This window comes from Heloderma suspectum, chromosome 3, assembly GCF_057233095.1.
Source record: "Heloderma suspectum isolate Gila_16-S chromosome 3, 16-S_ref, whole genome shotgun sequence".
Lineage (NCBI taxonomy): Eukaryota > Metazoa > Chordata > Lepidosauria > Squamata > Helodermatidae > Heloderma > Heloderma suspectum.
Genome location: NC_139460.1, coordinates 217,189,538 through 217,205,732, shown reverse-complemented (window position 1 = coordinate 217,205,732; position 16,195 = coordinate 217,189,538). Strand labels below are relative to the sequence as shown.

General features: G+C 40.2%; 1 protein-coding gene across 1 annotated transcript in view; it reads left to right on the top strand.

The window, feature by feature from the left end:
- The window catches only part of ECD (ecdysoneless cell cycle regulator), a 23,543-nt gene extending 7,348 nt beyond the window's left edge, over positions 1–16,195 (top strand). The window contains 13 exon segments of the mRNA XM_084845627.1: positions 3,405–3,522; positions 3,832–3,919; positions 4,686–4,864; positions 6,978–7,170; positions 8,159–8,287; positions 8,913–9,038; positions 9,732–9,817; positions 10,948–11,054; positions 12,488–12,671; positions 15,138–15,205; positions 15,401–15,618; positions 15,866–16,078; positions 16,080–16,195. Of these exon segments, the coding sequence (XP_084701753.1) occupies positions 3,405–3,522; positions 3,832–3,919; positions 4,686–4,864; positions 6,978–7,170; positions 8,159–8,287; positions 8,913–9,038; positions 9,732–9,817; positions 10,948–11,054; positions 12,488–12,671; positions 15,138–15,205; positions 15,401–15,618; positions 15,866–16,078; positions 16,080–16,109 (1,739 nt within the window). The 3' untranslated portion in view covers positions 16,110–16,195.

The window sequence follows — 16,195 nt, the reverse complement described above, 5'->3', positions numbered from 1 at the left end:
CCTTCCTTATAGTCCAGCTCTCACAGCCATACGTTACTACTGGGAAAAACATAGCTTTGATTAGACGGACCTTTGTCGGCAAGGTGATGTCTCTGCTTCTTACTATGCTGTCTAGGTTTGCCATAGCTTTCCTCCCAAGGAGCAAGCGTCTTTTAATTTCATGGCTACAGTCACCGTCTGCAGTGATCTTGGAGCCCAAGAAAGTAAAATCTGTCACTGCTTCCATTTCTTCCCCTTCTATATGCCAGGAAGTGATAGGGCCAGATGACATGATCTTCGTTTTTTTAATGTTGAGTTTCAAACCAGCTTTTGCACTCTCCTCTTTCACCCTCAACAAGGGGCTCTTGAGATCCTCTTCGCTTTCTGCCATTAGGGTGGTATCGTCTGCATATCGGAGGTTGTTGATAATTCTCCCGGCAATCTTAATTCCGATCTCTGATTCATCCAACCCGGCATTTCTCATGATGTACTCTGCATATAAGTTAAATAAGCAGGGTGACAATATGCAGCCTTGTCGTACTCCTTTCCCAATTTTGAACCAATCGGTTGTTCCATCTCTGGTTCTTACTGTTGCTTCTTGACCCTCGTACAGGTTTCTCAGGAGACAGGTAAGGTGGTCTGGTACTCCCATCACTTTAAGAATTTGCCACAGTTTGTTGTGATCCACACAATCAAAGGCTTTAGCGTAGTCAATGAAGCAGAAAGAGACGTTTTTCTGGAATTCTCTTGCTTTCTCCATGATGCAGCGAATGTTGGCGATTTGATCTCTAGTTCCTGTGCCTCTTCGAAACCCAGCTTGTACTTCCGGTAGTTCTCGGTTCGCATACTGCTGAAGCCTAGCTTGTAGGATTTTGAGCATCACCTTGCTGGCGTGTGAAATGAGCGCAATTGTGCGGTAGTTTGAATACTCTTTGGCGTTGCCCTTCTTTGGAATTGGAATGTAAACTGACCTTTTCCAGTCTTGTGGCCACTGTTGAGTGTTCCAGATTTGTTGGCATATTGAATGCAGCACTTTAACAGCATCATCTTTTAGGATTTTAAATAGCTCGGCTGGAATACTGTCATCTCCGCTAGCTTTGTTGTTACTAATGCTTCCTAAGGCCCACTTGACTTCACTCTCTAGGATGTCTGGCTCAAGTTCAGTGACCGCACTATCATGGCTATCAGGGACATTCAGATCTTTCCTGTATAGTTCTTCTGTGTATTCTTTCCACCTCTTCTTAATCTCATCTGTTTCTGTTAGGTCCCTGCCTTCTTTGTCCTTTATCATGCCCGTCTTTGCACAAAACGTTCCCTTGAGATCTCCAATTTTCTTGAAGAGATCTCTAGTCTTTCCCATTCTGTTGTTTTCCTCGATTTCTTTGCATTGTTCATTTAAGAAGGCCTTCTTGTCTCTCCTTGCTATTCTCTGAAACTCTGCATTCAGTTGGATATATCTTCCCCTTTCTCCTTTGCTTTTCGCTTCCCTTCTTTCCTCAGCTACTTGTAAAGCCTCATCAGACAGCCACTTGGCTTTCTTGCATTTCTTTTTCTTTGGGACGGATTTCGTTGCTGCCTCCTGAACAATGTTACAGACCTCCGTCCATAGTTCCTCAGGCACTCTGTCTATCAGGTCTAATCCCTGAAATCTATTCCTCACCTCCACTGTATATTCATCAGGGATATGATTTAGGTCATACCTGAAAGGTTTAGTGGTTTTCCCTACGTTCTTCAATTTAAGCCGAAATTTTGCAAGAAGCAGCTCATGATCTGAGCCACAGTCAGCTCCAGGTCTTGTTTTTACTGACTGTATGGAGCTTCTCCATCTTTGGCTGCAAAGGACATAATCAATCTGATTTCGATATTGACCATCTGGTGACGTCCATGTGTAGAGTCGCCTCTTGTGCTGTTGGAAAAGAGTGTTTGCTATGATCAGCATGTTCTCTTGGCAAAACTCTATTAGCTTTTGTCCTGCTTCATTTTGTACACCAAGGCCATGCCTGCCTGTTATCCTGGTGATTTCTTGACTTCCTACTTTAGCATTCCAATCCCCTATGATGAAGAGGACATCTTTTTTTGGTGTTAGTTCTAGAAGGTATTGTAGGTCTTCATAGAACCGATCAACCTCAGCTTCTTCGGCCTCAGTGGTTGGCGCATAGACTTGAATTACTGTGATGTTGAATGGTTTGCCTTGGATTCGTACTGAGATCATTCTATCATTTTTAAGATTGTACCCCAGTACTGCTTTTCCCACCCTTTTGTTGACTATGAGTGCTACTCCATTTCTTCTAAGGGATTCTTGGCCACAATAGTAGATATGATGGTCACCTGAATTAAATTCACCCATGCCTGTCCATTTTAGTTCGCTGATTCCCAAAATGTCGATGTTCAATCTTGCCATCTCATGTTTGACCACCTCCAGCTTACCTTGATTCATTGATCTGACATTCCAGGTTCCTAAACAATATTGTTCTTTACAGCATCGGATTTTCTTTTCACCGCCAGACACATCCACAGCTGAGTGTCCTTTCGGGTTTGGCCCAGCCGCTTCACTTTTTCTGGCGCTACTTGGAAATACCCTCTGCTCTTCCCCAGTAGCATATTGGACACCTTCCGACCTGAGGGGCTCATCTTCCGGCGTCATCTCTTTTAGCCTTGTGATACGTTCCATGGGGTTTTCTTGGCAAGAATACTGGAGTGGGTTGCCATTTCCTTCTCCAGTGGACCACATTTTGTCAGAACTCTCTGCCATGACCTGTCCGTCTTGGGTGGCCCTGCACGGCATAGCTTATGGCTTCACTGAGTTACGCAAGCCCCTTCGCCACAACAAGGCAGTGATCCATGAAGGGGCTTAAATCAGTGCATTTGGCCTAATAGCTATTATTCCAAAAACCCAAATGATCACAAAACCCTAAGCCAGTTGACTTCCCTGGTTATAAGAGAGACTGAGCTACTAAACCTTCTCTTAAAATCTCACCTGTTCACTTTTTTGTTTTCATTACTTTCTTGTCCAACTCTAAAATAGAGTACAAAATGATAATAAAATACATGGGTTTTGGTTTAGGAACCGTTTATTATTTCTATAGGGCCAGCTATTTACCATGCCCCCTAGAGGTGGTGTTATATGAGGCAGTATATAAGTATAATTAATAAATACATACATATGTATATGACACTTTACAAAGAACAAGTGTGACAGGACCCTACCCTGAGGAGGCTTAAAGACACAGGGAAGTAACAGAGGAAGAGGAAGGAAATGGAGGCAGGAACAAATAGGGGAATATGCAATTATCTCAATTATACTTAATGTGGCTTAATTACAATAACAATTGTTATTGTAATTACAATTGGGAGTCTGCGGTTGGTCCAGTGGTTTTCTGAGAAATGGCCTAGTGATAATAGGGTCTACTTTTCTGTTTTTCTAGGAGATATTCCTGCTCATATTGCTGGTCTCACAAAATTTGGGGATAATATTGAAGATGAATGGTTTATCGTATACCTCATAAAGGAGATTACAAAGGAATTTCCAGAATTAGCAGCTAGGTACTTATTAACAACAGTGTTTACATTGATAATCTCTCACTTGTAGAAGTAGTTTAACCTGAATATATATGTAAGTTTACAGTATGTTAAACAATTGCAGGCACTTTTTTTATTGTGCTAGTGTAAAATAGGGTGGCAGCGTGGGAAGAGAGATTACTTGCTCTAAGGATGGGTTAAGAGGGGGCCTTAAATTAATTACCCCAAAATAATTTATAATTTTAGCTTTCACTTTGGCTAAATATATCCATAGAGCTAAATTAGACTGAGGCAATTCCACATTTATGAGAGAGTAATTTTTCATTTGAATAGGGTGGATGATAATGATGGTGAATTCCTGCTAATAGAAGCAGCTGATTTTCTTCCAAAGTGGTTAAATCCTGAAAACAGCATCAATCGGGTAAGAGAGATTTTAGAATGCCAGCTATTAAAATAGTGCTAAATCTAAAGAATATATCCTGTTTGCCTATGTATGTATTCATTATGCTTTTCTAATCTTTTAGGGAGTAACCCTATGGCCCCTAGCCAGTGTCAGGGGGGCTATAGGATTTTTCGGATTCATGGAACTGAGACAGGAGACAGCACTCCATCCTTGGACCCAGGAGTCCAAGCTCCCACCCCCTTTCTCTCACAGCTGGTGCAGAGAGAACTGCGCTGGCTGCCTCTATGAGCTCGCAAATGCGAGCTCGTAGGGGAGGGGAAAGGGGGCAGTTCTGTGGGCAGGGAGGGGAGGAGACCAGGGCGACCAGCTTATGAAGAATCCTCCGGCCGCCCCAGCCTTCTTCCCTCCCACTCCACAGAGCCCCAGCTAGATGGACAAAATCGCCTGAGTAGGGAAAATGCAGGGCGAGAGGAGCGCGGAGGTGATGATCACCTCCATACTCCTCCCACCCTGCATAGGAGGATTGTAAGCCTCCGAGTTTGGGGGCTTGCAGTCATTGAGGGTTGCACCCTCAGTTGTTCTGTTTTTCTGTGCCACCTTGGAAGCCTTTGTCCAAAACGTGGCGTAAAAATCCTTTAAATAAATTCTACTCTTGCAGAGATACCATGTTAGTGTGCTTTAACCAGTTTCTTTAATCATTCTTCATTTAAATAAAAAAAATTATTACTCTAGAACTTGTATGAAGAACTTTCAGAACTAGCAGAGTAATTTATATTTTTCTCAGGTGTTCTTTCACTGTGGGCAATTGTGTATAATTCCATTGCCAAAGACTCCTGAGGAGAAGACATTATTGCCTTCTACCAACCCTACAATTTCTCAGGTGCTGAAGTTGTTTTCTATCCATTCTGGGGACTTTGTGGCCGCAAAATCTATTAGAGCAGCAATATATAAGCGCATCAGTGGGTAAGTAGTTACAGATTTGGCATTTACTGAGTGTTTTCAAACTACAGTTCCAGTATTTAGGATGCCTTTGGCTGCCAGTTAACTATCTTGAGCTGATCAATGCACTTCAAACAAAGCATACTCCAAAATTGTTTTAGGTGGATTCAGTTTTGGTTTTATACTAACAAGAGTTAGCAGGGGGGAAATCTGTTGATCTATTTTTTATTTTTATTAGAAATATACTTGTAACATCACACTAAAATAGAACTTTCATAAAATAAAAACATTTCTTGTTAAACAGAGCATTGTTAGAGATTCTTACATCTTAATAGCTTAACAGAAAATATAATTTCCTAAACATTTCGTATTCTTAGACTTCTAGTCCTAATAGCTTAAAAAGGAGAGATCTCATTCGAAGTATTAAGTTCCTCATTCAGTACTGAACAGGCTATTCAGCTGACAGGTACACAGGCCTGGTGAGCTTCTAATAAGAAGCTCTGTCATTCCAAAATCAGCACATACTTACTCCTTTTTCTGTAGTAATTATGTCATAGCTAATATTATTTACTGTCCCATAAGTCAGGGCTCACAATCGTAATTATCACTTTGTTACTAAACATTCCTAAAAAATTAAATATACGAAAAAGCTTACACACACAACTTTCTGGCTACATACGATTAATTCTGAATCATACCTTTGAGAAGATAGCTCCTTACTCAAAATGTGCTAATTAAACCTAAGTCTTTTTTATTTTTTAGACACTTGTATATCAAGGTTATACCTCACACAATGTTTTTTGCTCATTAATTGATAAGCAAAAACTTGAAGTACACTTTTGACTTGGAATAGTAGTCTCACACCTCTTCAGTACTCAAATAACTCTTTGGCTCAAATGATGGAGCTTTAACTCAGCGTTGTCTCTTTGCTTACCATTCAGGTCATCTTGACAACAGTTTTTTATTCCAGTTATGCAGAATTCATTGTGAACCCTGCTTGTGTCTTCCCTTTAATAACATAACTACTTTTTACTTATTTGCATTTTAAAATCCTTCATTATTTATCATTAACATTTGGCATTTGCATTTCATAATAAGATATCCTGTATAGTTTTAAGAGAGGTGGGTAAGCATTTTCTCGGTAGCCTTCCCAGAAATTCCAATAAAGCAAAATTAACAATTTCCTGAAATTCCAGGATGAAGTGTCCTCATCTGAAATAATGTTTCCATTATAGATTGTCTGGAAAACTTCATACACTGCTTAAGTATACACATTGTTTGTTTTTATTACAATTATTTCTATCCCAGCTTTCAGAATACAGCTCCTTCCAAGCTAGCTTACAAGTAAAATCAAAATACATGTTTTAAAAAACACAGGGAACAACAGCAACAGATAACAAGTCATCAGGAGCCTTCCTACAGGGCAGTTGGTGATAGATAACCCTGTGGGAGAAAGGGGCAATCCACCTGGAACAGGAGCAAGTGCCTGAGGTCTTCCTCGCCTGCCTGCCTGCCTCTCTTCCCCCCCCCCCCCGTCCCCTCCTGGGCTAATGGTGGTAGATGTGTTATGGTATTTGCGTGTTCTGGCCAGATTTCCAAACTATATTGTTATGGAGGGATTGTAATCACTGATATTCAGGACTACGCTTATACCTGACTTTCATTGAAAAGAAATACATTAGTAAGATCAGGTGAAAGACTAAAAGGTTGGGTTATCTGTGAGAACATAGCGTGATGCTTTTCTGTACCCTCATTAATGATTTCAGTACAGGGTAATGTGTGTGTTTTCCATCAAGAACAGGCAAAATAAAACAGACTCAAGCAAGAGTTACTCTTTTAGTAGAGGAATACTGCCATCATAGACTTTTGAGCCACTCAACAACTTGTGGTAGTAACGGGCAAAAAAGTTATTTTTCTTTGGTTTGGGCAGGTGTCTGTGCAAACTGAAGATATCCAATTTTATTTGATTTGCATGTGTATCTTTGCTGCCTTAAACTGTACGTGTACATATGTACATGCAGATACTGCTAAAGACAGAAAAAGAAGAAACAGGGAAATAACTTCATATAAACAAGCTGCTTGTTCTGTTAGAACTGTCTCTCTTAATTGTGCATCATGTTGCAATTTTGTGCCATAGGTATCCTGAGAGAATCCAAGCTTTCCTTCACCGAGCTCACTGCTATCTTCCAGCAGGCATTGTAGTAGTACTGAAACAACGTCCTGCATTAGTGTCTGCAGCAGTCCAAGCGTTTTACCTGCGAGACCCCATTGACTTAAAAGCATGTCGCATTTTCAAAACCTTCCCTCCAGAGACGCGCATAATGACTTCAGTAAGTGATGGTTCTACTTAGAGCCATTCTTGTCACTCAACAAGTCACATCGTCGCATGTTCTTTATATGTGACTTCATTTGGGCTTTCATGACTAGCAGAGATGCAGAAGTTGCTAAAAACTAATCCCAAATACATTCACTTTTGTGAGAAGCTCTTCTGACTTCAGATGTAAGCATTGCTCTTCTGTTGTGGTACAACAGAAAATGTGTGAAACTAGAAAATTAAAACACAAAGTAGCCATAACTGAAGATCCTCATAGTCTAGTGTTTCTCTGCACATCTGGAGGGCACTAGTATTTTTTCTCTTCTGATTGCATCTCAGAACATAAGACTATGTTGGATGACTCCCCAAATGATGTCTCCAACTATTAGGAGTGATTGTTTTAGGTTGTGGGAGGGGCTGGAGTGGAAACAGAGGGTGCGAATGGTCTTTTTGCATAAATAAAATTTGGCATGCGGCCCTTGCAATCCCAGCCATGATGTCGTGTAGCATTAATAAAAAGTGCCAAGATGCCAGAAGAACCAACTATACTACGACGTGAGCTTCGGACGCTGTAAGTTACTTATCACACACATATTAATAACACATTTCCAAAGAGGTAGCTGTGTTAGCCCATTGGAACAAAAACAGTGTTGTGGTACCTTGAAGATGAGCAAACTGATTATAGCATAAGCTTTTGTGGGCTATAGTCTACTTCATTAGAAGCATGAAGTGTATCTGATGAAGTGGACTATAATCCATGAATGCTTACGCCATAATACATTTCTTATGAAACTTTAGTGTATCTGATGAATCAAGTTGTTGGTTACAAAAGTTCATAACTCATTGGGTCAGGTAGTCCCTAGTACGTCACAGTACTTTTTCTGACAGTGTTGTACTTTTTTTCTAGTTTCCATAATGCTTGAAATACTAGTAATAGGTCAAAGTAAATTCAAACAGAGACACCTTCAAGAAAATGCATATTTAATAAAAAGTGTTATTTTCAGGTTACTTTCACTAAATGTCTGTACGCACAGTTGGTTCAACAGACCTTTGTACCAGACAGACGGAGTGGGTACGCATTGCCGCCTCGTTCACATCCTCAGTACAAAGCATATGAGCTAGGCATGAAAATGGTAAGTCTGTGCCTTAATACACTATTGCCAGTGCAAAACTTTGGTTTGGCTACTAAGATATTCAATTTGCTACATGTATGATTTTATTAATACATATAAAACCTTTTGCTTGCATCAAAAATTTTTTACTGGTTGGCATAAACGCAAGATCTTGCCAAAAGTGTGCATTTTGGTGCGCTTTTTAAAAATGTGCATTTCCCCCCCTTTGAAATGTGCACTTTTCCCATTCAGACAAAATGAAAAAAAGAGCACAATTGAACACAAACAAGGCGAGGCAAGCTTGAACGTGGTGTTCAGAGAATCTGGGCAATTGAAAAAATCACTTGTTCTCCCATCCCTAGAACTACATAGGCACTATTTTAAGTACCCCATTCCCATTACAAGCATTAGGAGAATAAGGTGAGCACTAAATATATGTTCCCCATCTAGCAGAAGATGTCGTAGGTCCCAAAGCTCCTGTGCTTAATTTGCATTACAGTTGTAAGTTCTCCTTGTGTATTTACTCAGGGTGGGTTTTAAATTATTTCAGTTAAAGATTGTACCCTAAACTTATATCCCAACAAGTCTTGTATTAAGAACTGGAGATAATCAAAAGTTTTTCTTTTCTTTCTTGCATCTCTCTCAGGCGCATGGTTTTGAAATTCTGTGCTCGAAATGTCGTTCATCGTCTCATGATTCCAAGAAACATATATTGAATGTTCCACTGTGGGATAACTTTCTCAGCAGCCTCAAGAAAAACAATTTTTTTAAGGTTAGCTCTTTTGAATGAATTAGAAGAAAGCAAAATCACTTGAACCACTGAACCCAGTTAAATGCAGAAACAAGAGGGAGGTTTTGGCATGCTTGGGGAACCCCAGGTTTTGCAGAAGTAGAAAAAGCCTTCAGGAAAAATGGTTGTGAGGATAAAATGGGTAGAGAAGCGTCATAGACACCATTCTGAGCTCCCTGGAGGGATAAAAATGCAATAAATAAAATAACAGTGGCTACAAAATACTCAATGTCTGTTGGAGGGGGAAACTGTGGTGGTGACCATTGTTTTTTGTTGGGAATTAGCTTTTCCTATTTCTTTTTTTTTTACTATCTGAAAGCAGCTTTGTCACATGAGCCAGTCTGCTACTCATCTGTTTCAGTTCAAGGAGTTTCAGCCAGACTTCTGGGTTTTATTAAATGTGATGGATCCTGTGCTGAGATGTGTTGTTATAGGAAAGTATTTCTTTGCTCCTGACCTGTCACAGCAAAATTATTTTTTCTGCTTTAGTTCAAAGTGTTTAACTATTTTGCTTCAGTGGTGGCATTGCTGTCATCAGATTTAAAAGGTTACTGTGCGCTACAGAGTTCATGGATGTTATACATGCATATATGCATGCACACACTGGTTCTGGATGTCCCGCTAAATACTTTTATCAAAGAGGAGAATGCATTAACCTGCTATTATATTTCAAAGGGTGAGCTGGAAGGCTCTACTCAGTATCTGGATCGGTTGCATATGGCAGAAAATTATTTCCAACAGACTGTAATCAATCCCCAAAGGTGAGAGTACTTAGTTTGCTTTCTTTTTCTAATGTCTTTTTGTTTGCCATGCTTAATTTCTGTGTGTTTGGTTTGCAGTAGCACATAATGTGCATGCACACTATAAATATGTATTACACTAGTCTGTGTAATACTTATAACATTTACAGTACCTCTAGATTGTTCTTCCCTGCTTGTTTAGGAAGTGAGCTGCTTCATGAGCATCCACAAAAGGAGGAAATCCTGCCATCCAGAACAGTTTGTAAATACAGTCTTCCTAAGAAAACTCTGAGAATGTTTTGTTGGATTTAGGCCACAATCCTGAACTCACTTACGTGGGAGTAAGCCCTATTAAACTCAATAGAACTTACTTCTGAGTTGTCATGTATAGGATTGCACTGCAAAACTGCTTGGATCGCGTTCAAATTGATTCACAAATACTGAAACCCCAGAATATGTATTAGGAATGTGATGGAGAAAGTATTATAGACTAGTACTGTGTATAATGGGGCCGCGATGGCTTAGTGGTTAAGACGCTGAACTGCAGACCGGAAGGTCGGCAGGTCAGCAGTTTGAGACCCGAGTGCTGCGTGACGGAGTGAGCTCCCGTCTTCAGTCCCAGCTTCTGCCAACCTAGCAGTTCGAAAGCAAGAAATTGCAAGTAGATAAATAGGTACCGCTTCGGCGGGAAAGGTAACAGCGTTCCGTGTACCTGGGTGTTCAGTCATGCCAGCCACATGACCACGGAAGCGTCTTCGGACAATGCTGGCTCTTCGGCTTAGAAATGGAGATGAGCACCACACCCTAGAGTCGGACATGACTGGTTGGGGACACCTTTACCTTTACTGTGTATAATATTCCACTGAGAAATGTCAGCTCTTCCAAGACATTGACTTTTCTGTACAATTGTGATTTCCAAGCATGTGTACATGTAGTGAAATATTTAACAAGATTTTCATACACGTTCAGTTTTCCCTATACATACATATGTAGAACATAATACGTGAAGCAGCTCTTCCTCACTAGTAAGATTATAAAAGCATTTTAAACTGCTGAATTATGGGTGTAACAGACTATATATTCTAAAGATTGTGTGTTCAGTAAACGTTATTTAATTTTTATTTTGGGGTTGTGTTTTCTTTTTTTGGTAGTTCAGTTGCTGAAAGCCCAGGAGAGGAAATTCTGAACATATTAAAAGCCGCTTCCTTTAATTTGGAGGATTTGGGAAAAGAAGCAAACAATCTTCCTCCAGAGGATGGTAAGAACAGAGCCAAGGTCACAACCAGAGTTTTCTGTAGACTTTGTGCCTATTTACAATAACTTTTTTTTTCTTTTTTACACCGTGGTGACCTTAACAATTCTTTAAAATGCAAATGCAGGCATCAAATTTGTGTTTTTCCCTTCAAAACACCATAGGAAAACATTGAGTTATGGTACTAAAAGAAGCAGAAAGTATAGAATAATGGCTTAAAGCATCTAATGGTGCAATCCTATACATCTCTACTCAGAAGTAAGTCCCAGTGAGTTCAATAGGACTTAGTCCCAGGTAAATGTGTGTAGGATTGCAGCCTAAATTGTGCAACCCATCCTCTGCATAATTTGTTGTGGATTAATTGGGGGAGGGTGAATTTGGTATTTTTAGAAGGAACTTAGATGCTGGAAGGAAAAGGGGAAATAAATGGGAAATACCTTGCTTATTCTGACTAGTAAGATGTCTTTTTCTGTAATGCAGTTGCAGAGAAAGGCTTGAGTGGGTTTTCAGCAAGGCTAGCATAATGTTGCCTTAGTTTAAAAACAATTCTCCTTCATCTTTCTCTAGTCTGTTCACCCCCTCCCCATTCTAATGTGACAAGTATAACTAATATGGTTCCATAGAGATGTAACATTACTGAGGGGCAACTGATCAGGAGCAGGCTGTGAAATTGCATGCCACGTCCCCAGCTCCCCCCTTCTGTTTTACAGATTCCTCACATGCATTTGAGCTGAGCTCATCATTGCATGTGATCTTTATTAACCCTGGATGACATGAGCCAGAGTATGCACCTCACCATCCTTTCAGATCCCAGGTTCAATCAGGGGGGTTGGGGTTTTGCTAGGTTCATTTTAATGAAATTTAACAATGATCAAATGCAATAACAAACTGACTGGTACTGAGGGTGAGTTATATGTGCAATGGGAGAGGAGAGAGCATGCAATCTTACAATGCGCTCCTGATCCCCTAACCATGAAGAACTTATACCAGGCCTGTTGAATTAGGCATTCAGCAATACTGCTTACCTTATGACAGAAATCCCAACCAACCCTCTAATGGTTTCTGAGGACATAGGAATGGAGAGCCATTGTGTGTGTGAGATTGGCAGGGAGGGGCATATAACATCTACCCATTTTGCAACAAAGGAGTAAAGGACAGTTCAGCATGAAGGACCAAGCTAAAATGTTTTTATTTAAAATGATTTTAGACCACCTTTAATGGTAGAACCCTCTCCATTTTTTGTTTTAAATGCTTTCTTTGGTGATGGTCAGTTTTGAGTCACAAAATAATTGGCAGTGATCCTTTGCACCCTTACTTACGGTCTCCACAGAGCCTTGACAACTTGCAGTAGCTGGTTCATTTTAGAGCCAACTTTCAATCCAGAGTTGCTACATTTTAGACAGCTGCATTTCACCTAGCATTACATTCTGTTCTTTCAGATGACGGTTGGTTGGAGATCTCTCCAGACACTCTAGATCAGATCCTTAAGGACGCATCAGGTACAAAAAAGTCCACTTCTACCATAACAGAAGAGGAACAGAACTATGACTTGGCAGAGGTCACTGAAAGCATGAAGGCTTTTATATCTAAAGTCTCAACATACGAAGGAGCAGAAATGCCATGGTATGCCTTTAAATACATGATTGATACATGTTTCCTTATAGTGTAATTAATTAGTATTATTTGATACATATTTTAGCTTTCCAAGTACTCATAGCAACATCAGAGGCTTAAAATTCCCTAGATAAGAGGCCTAGATATTGTATCATGTTTGCGTTTGTCATAAAATAATACCTTACTGGAGAAATATCTTAAAGCATTTATAAAACTGTTATATGTCAAATTTGCAAGTGGAATCTTTAGTTATTCTGTTAGATTTGCTGAGGCTGAACTCATATTGAACTTGTCAATTGCTGCCAAAATAGGAACTGGAAAACCTCCAGAAGTGTCTTGCTGGATGAGGAATGTTTTCAATAGCCAAAATTATTCTGATGAAGAAAGAAGTTAGAATTAGAAATGGAAGCAAATATGTAGATAATGCTTAGGCCTCCTTTATCAGTGTTTGGCTAAGTTCAAATTGCATATAAAGACAAAGAAGAGTGTGTGTTTGCTGTTGCAAACCTCTTCTATTTCTCTTCTCTGTGTGTTGCTGTCTAACAATATTATAGTGATTTATGGTGTTCAGTCCTTTTTTTCTAACCCTAGTTAAAATGTTTTTGTTAAATCTTTTTATTGCAATTTAATCTATTTCTGTTAAGATACAAAGAAACACTAGCAGAGTAACCCTCTACATGTATACTTAGAAAAGCAGTGTAATCCTATATGTCTACTCAGAAGTAAGCACCATTGAGTTCAATTGTGCTTACTAACAGGAAAGTGTGTATAGATGACATTACAAAACAGTGGTGTTGTTCAGGGAAGGTCCCTCTCTGTTAAGCTTTTCCCCATCCACCCCACGGTTTGCTCTCTCCTCTTCATCTTTTACCTCTGATATTTTTCCTTATTCATAGGATTCTCCTGCACGGTCCTATTTCTCATCTATCCCTTATGTACCACATAATGCGCCCTCCTCTTGTATTGCCATAGGTCTCTATGCACCCGTATTCCTCCCCCCCCCCATCTCTCAGCTATCCCCTCTTTCCTTCCCTCTGCTTAGCATACACTCTTCTCTCTGCACCCTCATCTGTTTTGTGCCTCTCTTTTGGTTTCCTCAGCTCCCACAACTCTCTGTACAGGTTGATGTATCATCGTTTCCCCCGGCCCCATTTCTTGCTCTGTTCGGTAGCAATAGCACACAAGGTTGTCACATACTTTTAGCGATTCACTGACTGATGTACGTGGGCTATGCAGTCTGGGTGGCTGTCTGGCTGACTGTAACAAGCTAAAAAAAACCTGGTGCAATCTCCATGTACCTATGAATCTAAAGAGAGGAAGAGCAATGTAGATGTGGTGAATGCAGACACTTTCCCATCCTCACTCTCATATTTGATGGGTTGGGTAGGCTTTTAGAAATTTCCACAACGATGTAGAGGAAAGTTGCAAACAGTGGGTATTTGGAATTCTCCCAAGAGGCCACAAATAATCCTTGGATCTTATATAGTGCAAGCATGGCATATGTGCATACCTTTAAGAAGCAAACAAAATATATCAGTAAGCTAACGTTTAATCCAGGCTTCCCCAACCTGGTGTCCTCCAGATGTTTGGGACTACAAATCCCAGCCTCTTTTACTATTGGCCATGCTGGTGGGTGTTAAAGTTGAGAGCATCTGGAAGGCACCATATTTTTGGTTTAATTCAGGGGTGGGCAGTTTGTGGCCCTCAAGTTGTTTTGGCCTACAACTCCCATTATCTGTCAACATTAGCTACGCTGTTGAGGGCTGATAGGAGTTGTAGGCCAAAACATCTCAAGGGCCATAAGTTTTCCTGCCATGGCTTAAGTAAAGGCTGTCTTTTATTCAAAAGTCTTACTTTGAAGGACTTTGAACCATTCTGAACACACACAGAGAATTCAGCCAGTATTCGTAAACAGACTACACATGGACACAATTTGCTTTCTAGCAGAATGGCCATGTTAGTCTGTTGCAGCAAAAGTGAGAGTTATTATAAGCTGTGGAGCCTCATCTTACGAAGTATGCTTTTGCCTATGGAAGCTCACACCCAAGCTGTCTTTGTACAGATTCTTGTACTTTTTGATAATGTACAATGAGGGTTGGATCCAGAGATCTGTGGGTGGAGTTCCGCTCCTGGAACAGGGCACTCTCAGTTCTTGTGAACAGAACTGGGGGAGGAGATTTTCACCAATTCCCATTGCAGCCCCTTGGCCCTCCCCCCTAAAAAAAAAAAAGAAGGCTCTGGAAAGGTTGGGCACAATCTGGAACAGTGAGGGGGGTGGCGTGGGGGGCTGCAGGGGGAAGGGGGGAACTGGCAAAAATCCTTTTTCCCCCTTCTGTTTGCAGAAGCTTCTACCCTTTTCATAACAGAAATACTCCTTCCATTTGCAGAAGGGCTCTGCTGGATTCAACCCAATATATTTTTCTTAAATACCAATACCAGTTGTACAAAGTGTAATTATGAACTTTTAACTTTCAGGTCCTCTGCTGAAGCCCGTGTCACCTTTGATGCTGACTTATTTACAAATGCCTTAGACAAAATATTGGGTGAGTTTTCTGGGGCAGAGAAACAGGGTGGTAGAGGGAAATGTCTTGAGATAAATCAAAGTTTCCCTCCTATCCACAAATTTCTTCCAAATTATTAGCAATGTTGTTTTATTGGTTATTCAAATATATTGTTATTTCTCTCTCTCCGGTTTTGTGTGTGTGTGTGTGTTGGCATTCATTCTGTTTTGTTTCTAGGGGCAAATTCAGAAGAGCTGGACTCTGATGATTTGGAAGAGGAAGAAGAGTTCGAATTCCTAGGTAGTGATGAAGAGTCTGATCTAAAAGCCGATAGTCAAGGAGAAACAGCATCTTGGAATGAAATAGGTGGAAGTCTCAAATCATACATGGATGAAATGGACCAAGAACTGTCATCCACTAATATCGGAAAAAGCTTTACCAATCACTCAAAAGTGGTATGTTTAACTTAAACCTTCCTTCTGGTGACCAATAGGGAGAGGAAAAGTATAGCGATTGGAGTGAATTGCTCGAAAAAGTAGCTACAATGTTAACTTATATAGTACTTCTAAAATTTGGCTTTCTCTCTGTATTAGTTAGTACTGCCAGCAGCTGCATGTATGTCATGATTTCTTTATATTTAAAGACATCTGAACGCAATGTTAAGAAAATATCCTAAGTTTTCATTGTCTTCATTTACTACAGGTTGGTTCTGGTATAGTATCTTCAGCCCAAGACCCTAAGAGTGGTTTAGAAGATGACCTTGGTGCAGAAGATGCTGACTTGACATCTGTGGATATAGATTTGAACCTAGTCACTAACTTGCTAGAATCATATAATGCTCAAGCTGGACTAGCAGGACCTGCCTCTAACATTCTACAGAGCATGGGAGTACATTTGCCTGAAAATGCAGACAACAAACCTCACTAGCAATTTACTGATGGAATAGTCAGGTTTCCTAGTTCAGGGATATGTTGTTGGGTAGGAGCAGTGTCCTGAGAAGCCATTCCTTTTTTAGAATGAAGGATTTTAAAT